The following is a 15,084-nucleotide window of genomic DNA, read 5'->3' on the forward strand; positions in this document are numbered from 1 at the left end:
ACGCAGGAGCCCCCTCTGCCTCATACCTGTCAGGAAGCCCCCGCCCCACCAAACCACTTCTTACACGGCCACAGTCAAGGTGCTGTCCTGCCCAGCCAAGACTCGGCCTGCTCCAGGAAATAGAGACCTTGACCGTGGGTATAGACAGCAGAGAAGAAACATCTTTTTGTTGTCGCTAATTAGACTTCGCATTACACAGTAGCCAGACTCCTGAGAAGTTGACAGGGACTTGGGGGAGCTCTGCATGGGGAACCGAGGATGGTTTCAGCCTGAAGGGATGACTCTGCCCGTCTATGGCTGCAGCTCTGTCCAAAAGGTGGGACGTGTCAAGACGTGCTATGAGGTGGCAAACACAGAGCATTTCATCAGTGTTCACGAAGATACCACCTTATATGTATGGCTTCACATCTTATTGAACAAAGGACAGGTTTTATGGTCAATTTATGGGGCAGAAAGACATAATGGCACAGGCGACACTCAGGACGAAAATGATGAAGGGTGACTGGAAAACCAGTTTATGGAGTGACCCCTCCGGCATAGCCCTGAGCTGCCTGCTGTGCCAGGCCTGAGAACAGAAGACTCCTGTCTGGAAGGAGAGAGCAGACAGGAAGCAGAGAACAACACCCACATGCGGCCCAGCCATGGTCGCTGCCACGGTTCCTTCCCGGAGTGGAGATGTCCCTTCCGCTCCTGAGCCTGGGCCTCCACCACCCAGTTCCAGGCTCGTCTTTTCCCAGCCCCCCATCTCTCCTCCACAGGTGTAACAACCGCACCCAGTGTGTGGTGGTCGCTGGCTCGGACGCCTTTCCGGACCCCTGCCCTGGGACCTACAAGTACCTGGAGGTGCAGTACGACTGTGTCCCCTACAGTGAGTCATCTTGTTCCTCATGCGACACGGGCCCTTCCCCCTCCCAGAAGCAAGTGAGGAGGAGACACCTTGAACACACACACACACACAAGGCCCAGCTGGGCCAGGGACACAGGGATGGCTGGACCCGCTCCCCCTCACAGGTTCTCTTCGCTCTGACTCCCCTGTCCACTGCCCCACGCCCACCCCCACCCTTGACTCTGTCCCCATCCACTGGGCACCTTCAGCTCTTATTACTCTGGCCTGCTCACCCTGCTTCTTCACCTGCCCTTGGCTTATTTCAAGGCCACACCCACGTGCTCCACTTGGCACACTTATTATCTCTCTTCTCCCCAGACCTTGCCGTCTAATTCCTCTTCCCCCGCTCTTCCCACGGCCCTTCCCTTCCTGACCACCTCTTACATGCTCTTGCCTCTAACCCCGCTTCCTCTCAGCTCCCTCTCCTCTCTCTTATCCTTCGCACTCCTCACAGGCCCCCACTCCTGCCGCTTCCCAATCCTGGAAGCTGAACATTATACCCATAGAGAAGCAGGTCCCCCTCTGAGGCTTGGCAGCAGATCTCATGTGAAGGGCTAGGGGCAGCTTCCACAGATTCCTAACTCTTGGTTGGTTTGCCTATTAGCATACTAGTACTTCCTGTCTGCACAGGAAGTGCTGCCATGTTGGACTGAGGGTGGCGCCCAGGCATCCTGAGGAAGGTGATCTGGGGAGCCAGGGGCCTGCCATTCTTGAACCCGACCAAAGGAAGCAAACTATCGACAGGGTCTCTCCTCCTCAGTACCCTACCCTTAACATGACCCTCTTTCCAGCCCTCATGCTTCCCCACCCTTCCCCGTCATCCATTCCCTCCTCTCCACCCCCCAGCTTCACATAGCCAACCTGGAGGTAGGGCCCTCTGGGCAGAGGGGGGAGGAGGCAGGGCCACCAGGGTGTCTTGAGTGTGGGGGGCAGGGGCGGGGGAGCAGGAGGCCCTGTGACTCTCCCTCCTCTCCCCTCCCACGCCAGCCTTCCCCCCAACCCCCAACCTTTGATTTCTCCTCGCAGGTGGCCGCAGACGTGCTGGGGGAGATAGGAGCCTCATGTGCTTCCATAGCTTTCTTCTTTTACTCCTTGCCCTTTCCTTTCAGCGACCGAGGCCTCCAGTCACCGCCTGAGGGGGACGCCCGACTGATCCTTGAAGCCTCCCCACAGCACTGGGGACACTGCCCACCCCCTGTGGGCTAGGGCAGCAGGGGAAGGGGGACAGGAGTTGGGGAGCACAGCACAGTGGGGAAATCTAGACAGGGTTCGAGGTTCAGCCCCGGCCCTTGGGTTTTCTGGCTGGGAAACTGGAGCAAATGACTTAAATTTCTCTGGGCTGCTGCAGGAGGCAAGAGTCCGGGAGGTCATGTGTGCAAGGCACTCAGCCCAGGGCCCGCAACAGAGCCCACTCGTGGTGGCAAAGCGCTGGGTGTAAACTCCCCCCACAGGGCAGAGACCTCATCTTCAACCCCCTCCCCAGCGCCCAGACCCAAGCCTGGTTCCGGATGTGCTCAGTAATGGTTTGGGTGTCCTTTCAATCCAGCTGAGCCTATACCTTCCTCTGTGATGCTGGGAGGGGATCAAACACCTCTGAGATGCTGCCAGGACTCCGGAGAACGCGGGTGAAAGCTCTGTGTGCACCCCCAGCGGGAGATGCGAAGGAAACTGCTCCCGTTCTGTCGTGTTGCTTCACTTCATTGAACCTGTTTCCTCATTTATAGACAGGATTCTCGAAACGCGGCCAGAGGGGTGCTTAGCTCGGGTCCTGGCGCCTAATAAGCGCTGAGCAGTTAGTAGTCGTTGCGTTTCTTCTGACCACTCACCGTGACTTTTACCGATTATTATTGCTATTGGTAATCAAATAAAACTAACACCAGATGACAAACCCAGTTTCTCCTGAGACCAGGAAGATAAAAGGCAAGGGGGATAAATATCTCCTGGTCTAAGTGGCATCCAAAAGCAAGTGGGGAAAAAAAAAAAAAAAGAGTGGCTACCATGCAGGTAAAGAAGCAGGGAAGAGGTGTAGAGACTTCCTAGAGCTGAACCTCTGAGTGTAGGCGGGAGGGCATGACCCACGGAGACCAGGAGGGCTCAGGGAATGGGCAGCCCCCAGTCTGATGGGAGAGCGCTACCTTGAGCCCTGGGAGAGGCAGCAGCACACGCGCTTGGGTGTGCACGCACACACACACGCACTCTCACACGCACAGTCACTCACATGGAGGATGTATCTGGGGGACTGGGCTAACTCCTGGTCCCAGAAGAGGGCTGGCATTCCAAGGGTGATGGAAGCCAGGCCACCGGACAGGGAGGCCTGGCACTCACTTAGCCCCAGACCTTTCTTTCTCTGAGCACCTCCTGTGTACCAGGCTCTGGGAGAGGCGCTGGGAAGGGAGTCAGACACTGCCCCTCCCAACAGACAGGTGACAGGACAGCGAGGCCCAGGTCAGAGGTTCCTAAGGGGCCGGGGGGCCCAGACCCTGGAGGGAGCACAGCCTGGGCAGCCCCACTTGCCATGGGCTTCAGGGGCTGGGGTGACCCCAGTGCTGGTCGGGGGTGGGTGTGGGGGCTACTGTGGGAAGGGGGCAGTGGGTGTGTGGGGCAACCCCCCTCCCCTGGCACACATACCCGACAGGCCCAACTAACGCTGGATTTGCCTTGCAGCTGAGCACAGTCTAACCCGTGCCCCCTTCCTCCCCAGGTGCTGCCCGCCTGCCCATCCCAGCTGCGGGCTGGGGAGCTCCCAGCGCCTGGGCCCCCAGGGGGGAGCTGGGCAGAGAGACTGAGCCTCGGGCTTGCCCCCGGGGGAGCGGGGGAGCGTGTCTGTGCCCCCTTCTGCTGTCCTGCCCCATCTGTGATGTCGCCCCCAGCCCAGCCTCTTCCCTCTCTGCCTCGTCTCCCCCGCGGGGCTCTTGGAGGCCCCAGGCTCCGCCTGTCTGCCTCTCCATCATTCTGTGTCCGACGCCACCCTCTCTCTGTGTTGGCTTCCGGGTGGGGGTGGGGTTCCGAGGGTTTGGGGAAACGCAGCTGGACTCTTTTTAAGGCCAGCACAGAAGGGGAGGGCGTTCTGCGTGTTTTCTCTGTGGTGCTCCCAGGCTGAGGGAGGCACTGAATCCCCTCCTGGGCCCCCGGTTCTAGCACGAGGGCAGCAGGCCGGGCTGGAGGGGACCAAGGGGTTCCTCCACCCCCACCATCCCTTCCTGGTGCCCCCGGAGCGGAGCTGCCTCCCGGCTGGGGCTCGCCCTCCCCAGCCTTGCTGCACTGAGGGTGCCCCCTCCGGGCCGAGGGCTCTGTCCGTCTGCCTACCTGTATCTCTCCCCACCCCGACCCATGTCTCTCTCAGTCTCTGTCCTCCCGTGTGTCTCCCTCCTCCCTGTGACTGTCTCCCCGACATCCTCCCTAGGAGGAAAGGACGTGGGGGCGGGGGCTGACGCTACCTTCGGGGTTGGGGAACCAGGAGTGAGGAAAAGAAAGGAAAAGGGGGCGTGTTGCCAGAAAAGAAACGAAAGCAATTTAATCTTTTTTTTTTCTCTTTTTTTCTTGCACATTTTTTTTTTCAATTTGTTTTCTCTCTCTCTTCCGATGCTTAAAGTAGAAGTGGAGCAGAAAGGTAAACGCACTGTTACCAATGCTAACCCCTAACTCAGACTTTGTTTTACCTGTGCCACACTTATGTGACCTGCCCTCCCCTCCGGCCCCTTCTTCTACCCCCCACTCCCAACTTGGTCCAGTTGCTCCCCACCCCACCCCAGTGTCCCCCCCTGGTGGGGCCAGCCCTGGTGCGACCAGGCAACTCCACCCTCCAGACACCCAAGGGCGCTTCTCTGAGCTCGGGCAGGACCTTCTGCTCTCTGCCTCTGTCTCTCTCTCTCTCCTCTCACTCTCTCTCTCCCTGTCCCTCCTTTCTAGTCCCTGGCCCTTGCAGGGGTTGGGGGGGAACCTGACCTTCTCTCATACCTCTTTTGCCTCCTTCAGGAGAAGTCTATAAGCATCCAGGGTGGGTGGGGAGGGAGGGACCCTCTTCCCTGGCTCCCGACTCAGGGGCAGAGGGCACCGGGGGAGCCGTCTGTCTTCTCTTTTCTTCCTGCCCCAACTTTTGTGTCTGGTTCAGGGGAGGCGGGAGGGAAGGGCACCTTTGTTTTCCTTTTGGGGAGCAGATTACCTCCTTCTCCTCCTCCTCTCTCTCTCTTTCTCTCTCTCTCTGTCTCTCTCTCTCTCTCTGGCTCCTGGTGGTTTAAGTTCCTTCTGGTTTGGCGTTTCCAAGGCCCAGAGCTGTTTCGGAGCACGGAGCACCAGTTTTCCCCACCCCCACCCCATCCTCCACCAGCGGGGGGTGGTGGGGGGTGGTGGGGGGCAGCCCCTGGGGAGAGGGGTGTGAGTTGCCCCCAGCCCGGGGAGGGTGCCTACCAGATCACTGGGGGGCCGAGGGGGCGGGGGTGGGCCTCATGGTTGGGGGAGTGAGGGGCGGGGGAGCGTTTGTTTTTTTTTCTTTGGTTCTGAAATACTTGCGAAGCTGCAGTCAGGGTTTCTTCTGGGCTGTTGTGGTTAGAGGACCAGAGAGAGGGGGGCGGGGGAGGCACAGGCTGGGTCTGGGGGCTTCCTTGAGCACCGTAATTTCCACGGCGGGTAGGGAGGGCGGCCAGGCTGGGCTTGGCTGTCGTGGAGGGCCGCTGCCTCCCCTGGAAGTCTTGGGAAATGGACAGTGCTGAGGTGGGGATGGGAGAGATGACCTTTTGGGATCACGTTGGCCTTGAAATTACGGTGGTCAGTGGAGGGTCCCCTTTGAGGGAGGCAGGGCGGGGTCCCTCTGAGCTGCTCCCCTCCCCATTGTCCCTCCCCCCATCTCATAGAGGCCTGGGCCACCAGCCCACCGCCCTGCCCCTCACTGCACCCCACCACTCTCTCCCTCTCTCTTTCCTGGAGTCTCTCCGCCCAGCACCAGACACTCTTCTTGCAGGCCCGGTGGTGGTTGGATACGCAGCCTGGGATCTTTTCTCTTCAAGGGGCGGGTGGGAGGAGGCTGGAGGGCAGAGAAGGCTTTGGGAGCTTGGCGCTGGGGCAGGGTCCTTGCTGGCAAAGGCCCCGAACAGGCCCTTCCTCATCTTCTCCCCATTCCCCCATAACCTCTAACCACGTTTTCCTTCTCCATGCCCTGCCCACCAAGCCGGGCTCTGAGACCTCCCACTGCCCCCCCCCCCCCCCATCCCCCCCCCCCCACACACAAACACATCTGTCAGGCGTCACAAAGCTGGCTGGGGGGCCCGGCTTGGGGAGAGGGAAGACCCAGGCACAGGAGAAAAGGGCAGAGGCCAGTGGGCTGGACAGAAGGTGCAGGCTAACCCCTCGGCACGGGGAACACAGCACTGGAGCCCCAGGCTTCCCTCCCCCTCCTAAAGCAGGGCATGCACCTGGCTGCTTTGTGACCCAAGACCCCTGGATCAGAAAGTCCCTGATACTGTGGAGGGCGGGCTGGAATCCCCAGCCACCCACCTAAGCCTGCTGAAGAATGGGGCTGGAATTAGGGGAATGAGGAATGGTTCCTGGCCAAGCCCCTCTAGCCACTGGGGCCACGCCCCGCCCCAAGCCAGCACCAAGTCCCAGCCCTCTCTTGTCCCCTCGGGCCGGCTGCTTTGGTGACAGGCCAAGCAGGAGCAGAGAATTCACTACAAACTCTCACCCTGGCTGGTCCTCGGGTTCTGCTAGTTGGGCGCTGAGAGGGAGGCCCCCAGCCATCCTGGTTGGAGGGGCCTTGCCACTATGGGAGGAGAAGGAGGGGAGCCTGGCCACACTGTTTGTGCAAGCCCAGACTCCCACCGGGTCAGTAAGGGGAGTCCAGGAGTCGGTGGCACTGGGTCGTGACTGGGCAAGGGTGGGCAGGCCGTTGGTGGCCAATGAGATGCAGTTGAGGTTTTCCTCCTTTTCAGGGAATGGGGGGGTGGGGCGGGGCCCCCCACCTTTCTGACATCAGCGCTGCCTTGGTCCCTCCTCCCGAGCCGGGGATGGTTGCAGGTAAATCGGGTCGGGGAAGGGGAGGTGGGGGGCCTGTCGGGGGCGGGCTGGGTCTTTATCCTAGCACCTGGTTCCCTCCCTGGCCCCCTCTGAGCTGGACCTGGGACTGCCCCCCCAAGGGACCCTCAGTCGGGCCTGGGCCTTGGAGTGAATTCTCTGCTCACCCCCCTCTCTCCTCGCCAGCACTAACTCTTTCTTCCCAGGTGCTCTCCGGCGTGCCTCCCTTGGAGCCAGGACCTCGCCGAGCGCCCCCACACCACCACTTGTCTCTCTTCCCTCCACACAGCTCTCCTCCCCCCTACCCAACTCTCCCGGAGTCCCCTCCCTCTCTGCCCTCACCCCACCACCCCTGTGCACCAGTATCAGTGTCTGCTGCTCAATAAACCCTATGAGACCCTGCCGGCTGGGGGCAGGGCTGGGCACCCCTCAGGAGGGGCTGGACTTTTCCGAAAACCCTTCCTCAGCTCCTGATTTCCTGGGTGCTGGGTGGGGGGTTGTCACAGGCTGCGTCAGGAACCTTGGGTGCCTCTTTCACCCTGGAATAGGAGTGCGCTCCTGACACCCACCCACAGTGGGTATGGAAACATCACTCTACCTTGCAGTTTTTGCAGGAGGAAGAAAATGGAGTTTAAAAAAAACAAACATATATCTGTGTCCTGGTGTGGTTGGTGAAAGAAGGGACCCTTGACCCTAGCTCTTCCATAGGGGCGCAAATGATGGCAAAGAGACAGGGCCCTAAGTCCCTGGAACCTCAAAGCCACCAGTGGCTGCAATGAGAAAATCTCTCCATCCCCCACTAAAGGCACTCGAGACTGACTATGGGATGGTTCTTGCCAAACCCCTTATCCCCAGCCTGTGGGGTCTCCAGCAGCCAGGGAAGGAAAGAGGGGCACCTCCTCCCTCCCCTCCACCACTAACCCTGCTCTTAATGGCCTCCAGGGTTGACATCTCCAGGGAGAGGGGCAGCTGGGCGGGGCAGGGGTCCCAGCCCAGAAACCCCCTTCCCATCACCAGCCCTACCAAGCAACCGTGACTGCAGCAGCAGGAGGGGACAGCCTGGTTCCCCCCGCTGGCCACGTGACCAACTCGCCTCTCTTTCTCCCTCCCTCGCCACCCCCGTACCCCCCCCCCACCCCACTCCTCCTCTCCCTGTGTCCTCCCTGCACCTCCCCGCCCGACCCAGTCTTCGTGTGCCCAGGGACCCTGCAGAAGGTGCTGGAGCCCACCTCAACCCACGAGTCGGAGCACCAGTCTGGTGCATGGTGCAAGGACCCACTGCAGGCGGGTGACCGCATCTACGTCATGCCGTGGATCCCCTACCGCACGGACACGCTGACCGAGTACGCCTCGTGGGAAGACTACGTGGCAGCACGCCACACCACCACCTATCGCCTGCCCAACCGCGTAGACGGCACGGGCTTCGTGGTCTACGACGGCGCCGTCTTTTACAACAAGGAGCGCACGCGCAACATCGTCAAGTACGACCTGCGCACGCGCATTAAGAGCGGGGAGACTGTCATCAACACAGCCAATTACCACGACACCTCGCCCTACCGCTGGGGGGGCAAGACCGACATCGACCTGGCAGTGGACGAGAACGGGCTGTGGGTCATCTACGCCACCGAGGGCAACAACGGGCGGCTGGTGGTGAGCCAGCTCAACCCCTACACGCTGCGCTTCGAGGGCACGTGGGAGACCGGCTACGACAAGCGCTCCGCGTCCAACGCCTTCATGGTGTGCGGCGTCCTGTACGTGCTGCGCTCGGTGTACGTGGATGACGACAGCGAGGCAGCCGGCAACCGCGTGGACTACGCCTTCAACACCAACGCCAACCGTGAGGAGCCCGTGAGCCTGGCCTTTCCCAACCCCTACCAGTTCGTCTCCTCTGTCGACTATAACCCTCGCGACAACCAGCTCTATGTCTGGAACAACTACTTTGTGGTGCGCTATAGCCTGGAGTTTGGGCCGCCCGACCCTAGTGCGGGTGAGGACAGCTCGAGTTCACTCCCCAACAGCCCCTGACCCTGGGTCTCCAGTGAAGGGGGGTGCACTCTGAGCTGCTAGAGGACCTGGAGGTGCTCGGAGGAACCCTGGAGGTCACAGACGTAGCAACGGGACAGGCTGTTTTCAGCACTTTCCAATTAACTCCTCTGATCCTTGCACTCTGAGAGCCAGGGCTTACTGTTGCCTCACTTACAGATGAGGAAACCCAAGCACTGGGTGGGCTTCCTTGCTGGTTCAGATGGTAGAGAATCCGCCTGCAATGTGGGAGACCTGGGTTTGATCCCTGGGTCAGGAAGGTCCCCTGGAGAAGGGAATGGCTACCCACTCCAATATCCTGGCCTGGAGAATTCCATGGACAGAGGAGCCTGGCAGGCTACAGTCCATGGGGGTCTCAAAGAGTTGGACACAATTGAGCGACTTTCATTTACACAAGCACTGGGTGGATGTGAGATTAGCTAACTTGCTTATTTGAGAAGCTAGACCAAGGACTCTGGGCTTTTAGCCAAGCTGCACTGAGTCTCCTAAGAGCGTTTTGAGCCCTGGAGCCCCTTCAACCCCAGTCTTGGGTGGGAGTACCAGTAAAACAGCAAAGCTGAACTGCTGATATTGACTAGGATTGGGAACCCCTCAGCAGTCTCATTCTAACCCCTCAGCCACTCTGAACCAGCTCTCCACAGCCCCACAGCTCCAGAAGAGTCCCCTTGAATCAAAAAGGGGGAACTGAGGTCCCCAGAGGGAAGGGATGTGGCCAGGCCAGAGAGCCCAGAGTAAGAGGAGCATGAGGGTGGGAGCCTTCAACACCACCTTCCGGGCTTGTCCTCTGCAGTTGCTCTCAGACCTCAGAGTACAAATGAGTGGATTTCTGCCACCTTCTGACACTGTATAGTCCCAGGGGTGCATGGGGCCTCTGGGCAGAGAGGGGCTAGGGGAGATCTCCCAGACCTAGTGGGAGACCAACCCTGGGGGTAACCGCATCTCGTATCCCCTCTCCCTTCCAGGCCCAGCCACTTCCCCACCCCTCAGCACAACCACCACAGCCCGGCCCACACCCCTGACCAGCACGGCCTCGCCCGCAGCCACTACTCCACTCCGCCGGGCACCCCTCACCACGCACCCCGTGGGTGCCATCAACCAGCTGGGACCTGACCTACCTCCAGCCACTGCCCCGGCCCCCAGCACCCGGCGGCCCCCTGCCCCCAATCTGCACGTGTCCCCAGAACTCTTTTGTGAACCTCGAGAGGTGCGGCGGGTCCAATGGCCGGCCACCCAGCAGGGCATGCTGGTGGAGAGGCCCTGCCCCAAGGGGACTCGAGGTGAGTGCCAAGCCTAGGTGACCTCTGCTGCAGCTGGCTTGGGGGATGACCACTACTGGCCTGTCCAGGGAAGGGACAGGGGACATGCCCCTAACTCAGCTTGGATGCACTTACCTGTCCACCTTCCCTGCCAGAGTGGGCTGTATGCAAGGGTCATGCTTCATGTCTGCAGCTGTGTTCCCAGGGCACAGTCACAGCTCAGTTAGTGCCCCCTGCTCCACCCCTGTCCCCTCCTGCAATTCTAAGCACCTGCCAAGCAAAGCCCTGGATGGACCCTGCAGGGAGCCCCTGGGAGGTAACCTGAGTCCTGGCCTCAGACCGAAATGGACACAGGCTCAGGAGCAGCTGGGGGCCAGCACACAGCAGCTGACGCACCAGAGAAGGCAGGGCTGGGACCATAGGCTCTGGGGATCCGAGGGAAGGGCCAGAGAGGCTCTGTGAGAGGCGTGGTGGGGACCAGAAGCCTCCGACTGTGGCAGGCCAAGCTGGAAGAGGAGCCGAGAGGGAGGGTTTAGGGGAAGTGGGTGGCTCATGTCATTTCAGAGTGACACCTCTCTTTGTCTGGCCTGTTTCATGTCCGGTCTTCCGTGCCCCCTCACCTCTCCCCTCACCTGCTCATCCCCCTCTCTCTGCCATCTCCTTTCTCTCTGCTCTGGCCCATCCTCCTCTCCCTCCCCGTGGCTCCCTTCTCTGTTCCTGTGTGTCTGTCCCTACAGGAATTGCCTCCTTCCAGTGTCTACCAGCCCTGGGGCTCTGGAATCCCCGGGGCCCTGACCTCAGCAACTGCACCTCCCCCTGGGTCAACCAGGTGGCCCAGAAGGTACCAGCAGCCACCCTGCCCCCAGACAGGCACACGTGCTTACTCTGCTGGCCCTGGGTGCCCAGGCACAGGGCACAGCAGGGGTGGTGGAACTCCTGGGGAGACAGGCCAGGGTCCACCCCTAGTCTCCAGAGGGAACAGACAGATGGGGAGGGCCAGGGCAGGCAGGGAGAAGGGGTCACAGAGAGGGATGAGAGGGTCTGAGCCAAGGCCGGGTGTGTGGAGAGAGAAGCAGGATGGTCCCTGATGAGACTGGGGGCTCCCCCTCCTGCCTCCTGCAGATCAAGAGTGGGGAGAATGCGGCCAACATTGCCAGCGAGCTGGCCCGCCACACCCGGGGCTCCATCTACGCGGGTGACGTGTCCTCCTCTGTGAAGCTGATGGAGCAACTGCTGGACATTCTGGACGCCCAGCTGCAGGCGCTGCGGCCCATTGAGCGCGAGTCGGCTGGCAAGAACTACAACAAGGTGGGCCCGGCAGCAGGGGCCGTGGGGCAGGGGCACCGCCCTGGGAACCTGGGAGATACCCAGCCTGGCACTGTGGAGCTGGGCGGCCACGCATGGCCAGGAGAGAAGGCGGGACAGAGCCCAGGCTGGCCAGGACTCCCTCCTGGATGGTCCTGGGCATGCGGGGGCTTCCTTAGGAATAACTCTGGCTCATGGGCTAGCCCCAGGTCAGTGGCAGAGACAGAAAAAGCAGCTCTCTGGTGCCCAGACGTGAGTGTCAGGGTTCGAGGAGAGAGGGGCTGGGAGACCAGGCCTCACCCCACCTCCTTCTTTCCCCAGATGCACAAGCGGGAGAGAACTTGCAAGGACTATATCAAGGTGAGGCCCAGGGGCTCCTGTCTGCGGAGTGAGTGGGGCGGGCCCCAGGTGGCACTGGGGATAGAGGCTCGGAGAAGGGGGTGCGGAGCCCAGCTGGAGGGATTGAGGGACATGCGGGGAGTCGCAGCATTGCCCCGCCACACTTGCAGGCTGTGGTGGAGACAGTGGACAACCTGCTGCGGCCGGAGGCCCTCGAGTCCTGGAAGGATATGAACGCCACTGAGCAGGCGCACACGGCCACCATGCTGCTGGACGTCCTGGAAGAGGGCGCCTTCCTGCTGGCGGACAACGTCAGGGAGCCGGCCCGCTTCCTGGCCGCCAAGCAGAATGTGGGTGAGTGCTGCTGTCGGGGGGGCAAGTCGGGGGTGGGGGGGTCCCTGCTCCTCCTGGACACCCAGGGCTAACCCTGGCCCTCAACCTTGCCTGGGCCTCTGGACTGTGGACAGGCCTCAACCCTGTGTGCCCTGCCACCCCCTGTCCCCACAGTCCTCGAGGTCACAGTCCTGAACACTGAGGGCCAAGTGCAGGAGCTGGTGTTCCCCCAGGAGTACCCGAGTGAGAACTCAATCCAGCTGTCTGCCAACACCATCAAGCAGAACAGCCGCAACGGTCAGTGTCCGAACCCTGAGCCGGCACCCCAGCTCCTCTCGTGGGGAAGTCCTTAACTCTGATCAGGCTGACGACTCTGATGAGGTCAGAGCCCATAGCCACACACAGAGGTGCCCTTCATCCAAGCGAGTGTAACATTTCAGGGGATTCAGGGGGACCCCACAAAGCCCCACAGAACCTCAGACAGTTTGGAGGGGTCCCTCCTGTGCGACAGCAGCCCGATCCTCAGAGTTTAGGGCAGGTTGTGCCATTTGAGATTAAGGCCCGGAGAAGTCAGGGATTTGCTCCAGGTCACACAGAAAGTGAGGGGTGGGTGAGGTGCGTCCTGGATTGCTACCCTGCCGTTGGGAACTGCCTGCAACTGAGCAGCGGTCCCGCGGAAGGGCTCCCAGAGCCCCGCTTGCCTGGGCGGCAGCCTGACTTCAAAGGTCCCAGCGGCCAGTGTAACTGGAGGGCAGTGCCAGCCAGGGGCTGACAACACACCTGCTGGGCCTGTCCTACCTAGGAGTGGTCAAGGTTGTCTTCATTCTCTACAACAACCTGGGCCTCTTCCTGTCCACCGAGAACGCCACGGTGAAGCTGGCGGGCGAAGCAGGCTCGGGGGGCCCAGGGGGCGCCTCCCTGGTGGTGAACTCACAGGTCATCGCAGCGTCCATCAACAAGGAGTCCAGCCGAGTCTTCCTGATGGACCCTGTCATCTTCACTGTGGCCCACCTGGAGGTGAGCTGAGATGTCCACTCCTTCCGTGAGTGTCCCGGTACCCTCCACTTGCCCAGGCTGCAGATCCATACTCCCCGCCGTGTCCACCCACCCTGAGAGCAAGTTACAGCCCTCCCTGGAGAAGCAGCCCCCCAGCTCCCACCTTAGCAGCTCAGGCCACCTGTCCCAGAGATCTCAGGCTGTGACCTGGAGCCAGAAGCCCCAGGCGTGTCTCTCCTGCTTGTCCCCATGGTGGGGTGTTGGGGCTGGGGCTGGACTCCCAGCTCTGACCCCCCGGCCCCAACCCCGCAACAGGCCAAGAACCACTTCAATGCTAACTGCTCCTTCTGGAACTACTCAGAGCGCTCCATGCTGGGCTACTGGTCAACCCAGGGCTGCCGCCTGGTGGAGTCCAACAAGACCCATACCACATGTGCCTGCAGCCACCTCACCAACTTTGCTGTGCTCATGGCGCACCGCGAGATCGTAAGCTGGCCAGAGCCCCACTCCTCCTGGCGGGCCTGCTTGCTGGCTCAGCCTTGGATGGCCTCTTAGCACTGCTTGGGTGGTGCCAGGGAAGGCCACCTTCATGGGCGTAGGGGGGCCTGAGTCTTGCCCAGGGCAGGAGGCCACATGTCTGGCTCTCCCTAGTCTGAGTTCCACCTTCTCCCAAGGCCCACTGGAGAATCAAGTTGGTGTCAACCTTTGCCATCTCTCCACAAGCCTGCCAGAGCATGGGAAGTGAGCGTGCCACTTGTAGAGGGGTGGGGGCCTGGCTAGTTGACCGAGGTGGGACGGAAGGCCAGGTAGGTGGCAGAAGGCCCAGTGGGCTGCAGCTCGTGGCCCCCGGCCTAGCCCTTGTGTGTGTGCAAGGCCAGAGGTGCTCAGCATGCCCCCTGCTCCTTCCCCAGTACCAGGGCCGCATCAATGAGCTGCTGCTGTCAGTCATCACGTGGGTGGGCATCGTCATCTCCCTGGTCTGCCTGGCCATCTGTATCTCCACCTTCTGCTTCCTGCGGGGCCTGCAGACTGACCGCAACACCATCCACAAGAACCTCTGCATCAACCTCTTCCTGGCGGAGCTGCTCTTCCTTGTCGGGATAGACAAGACTCAGTATGAGGTGGGCGGGACTCTGGGGCAGGAGCTGAAGGGACGGGGAGGAGAGGTGTGATGCCCACTGGCTGGTCGGCGGCCAGGGCAGCGTCTCACCTGTGTTGCTTCCCGACCCCTGCCCCCAGATCGCCTGCCCCATCTTTGCGGGCTTGCTGCACTACTTCTTCCTGGCCGCCTTCTCCTGGCTGTGCCTGGAGGGTGTGCATCTCTACCTGCTGCTGGTGGAGGTGTTTGAGAGCGAGTACTCCCGCACCAAGTACTACTACCTGGGCGGGTACTGCTTCCCTGCGCTGGTGGTGGGCATTGCGGCCGCCATCGACTACCGCAGCTATGGCACCGAGAAGGCGTGAGTGTCCCCCCCCCCCCCCCCCCCCCCCCCGTTTCTCTTCCTTCTGGTTCCCTGCTCAGCAGCCTCCCTTGGGCCAGGAGCCTCAGGGCACTGGTCTCCCTTCTCCTGAGCTCTGGGGGCCCAGCCATTAGAGTCCCTGGGCCCTGGGAGTCAGAGGGAGGGAAGGGCGCACCCCTTCTCCCCTGCCCGCCTCACTTCTCCCCCCCTCTCCCGGGCCCTGGTTCCTTCACAGTTGTTGGCTCCGCGTGGACAATTACTTCATCTGGAGCTTCATTGGGCCCGTCTCCTTTGTTATTGTGGTGAGTTGGAAGGCAGTATCCCCAGCATTGAGTCTGTCTTTCATCCAGACCAGCTCTGACCCCTAGACCCCCATCCTCTCCAAGCCCTTGAAAACTGAGCAGCCAGCTGAGGCAAAAAGAGCAGCTTGCGTCTGTAAAGCTCCAGCACTGAGGTCTGT

General features: G+C 61.1%; 1 protein-coding gene across 10 annotated transcripts in view; it reads left to right on the forward strand.

Annotated features, from left to right (window-relative positions):
* The window catches only part of ADGRL1 (adhesion G protein-coupled receptor L1), a 50,822-nt gene that overhangs the window by 28,200 nt on the left and 7,538 nt on the right, over window positions 1–15,084 (forward strand). For 4 of the 10 annotated variants that reach the window (XM_060416268.1, XM_060416269.1, XM_027969501.2 and 1 more), the window contains 14 exons: window positions 759–868; window positions 4,482–4,496; window positions 8,079–8,879; window positions 9,898–10,212; window positions 10,929–11,032; window positions 11,314–11,499; window positions 11,818–11,856; window positions 12,006–12,189; window positions 12,343–12,465; window positions 12,971–13,185; window positions 13,480–13,650; window positions 14,076–14,285; window positions 14,404–14,624; window positions 14,860–14,926. In XM_060416268.1, coding sequence (XP_060272251.1) covers window positions 759–868; window positions 4,482–4,496; window positions 8,079–8,879; window positions 9,898–10,212; window positions 10,929–11,032; window positions 11,314–11,499; window positions 11,818–11,856; window positions 12,006–12,189; window positions 12,343–12,465; window positions 12,971–13,185; window positions 13,480–13,650; window positions 14,076–14,285; window positions 14,404–14,624; window positions 14,860–14,926 — 2,761 coding nt within the window. Of the gene's footprint in view, window positions 1–758; window positions 869–4,478; window positions 4,497–6,810; window positions 6,896–8,078; window positions 8,880–9,897; window positions 10,213–10,928; window positions 11,033–11,313; window positions 11,500–11,817; window positions 11,857–12,005; window positions 12,190–12,342; window positions 12,466–12,970; window positions 13,186–13,479; window positions 13,651–14,075; window positions 14,286–14,403; window positions 14,625–14,859; window positions 14,927–15,084 lie in introns of all 10 variants that reach the window. The other 6 variants (XM_042249811.1, XM_042249813.1, XM_042249817.2 and 3 more) reach the window with 3 other exon arrangements.

This window comes from Ovis aries, chromosome 5 (genome assembly GCF_016772045.2).
Source record: "Ovis aries strain OAR_USU_Benz2616 breed Rambouillet chromosome 5, ARS-UI_Ramb_v3.0, whole genome shotgun sequence".
NCBI lineage: Eukaryota > Metazoa > Chordata > Mammalia > Artiodactyla > Bovidae > Ovis > Ovis aries.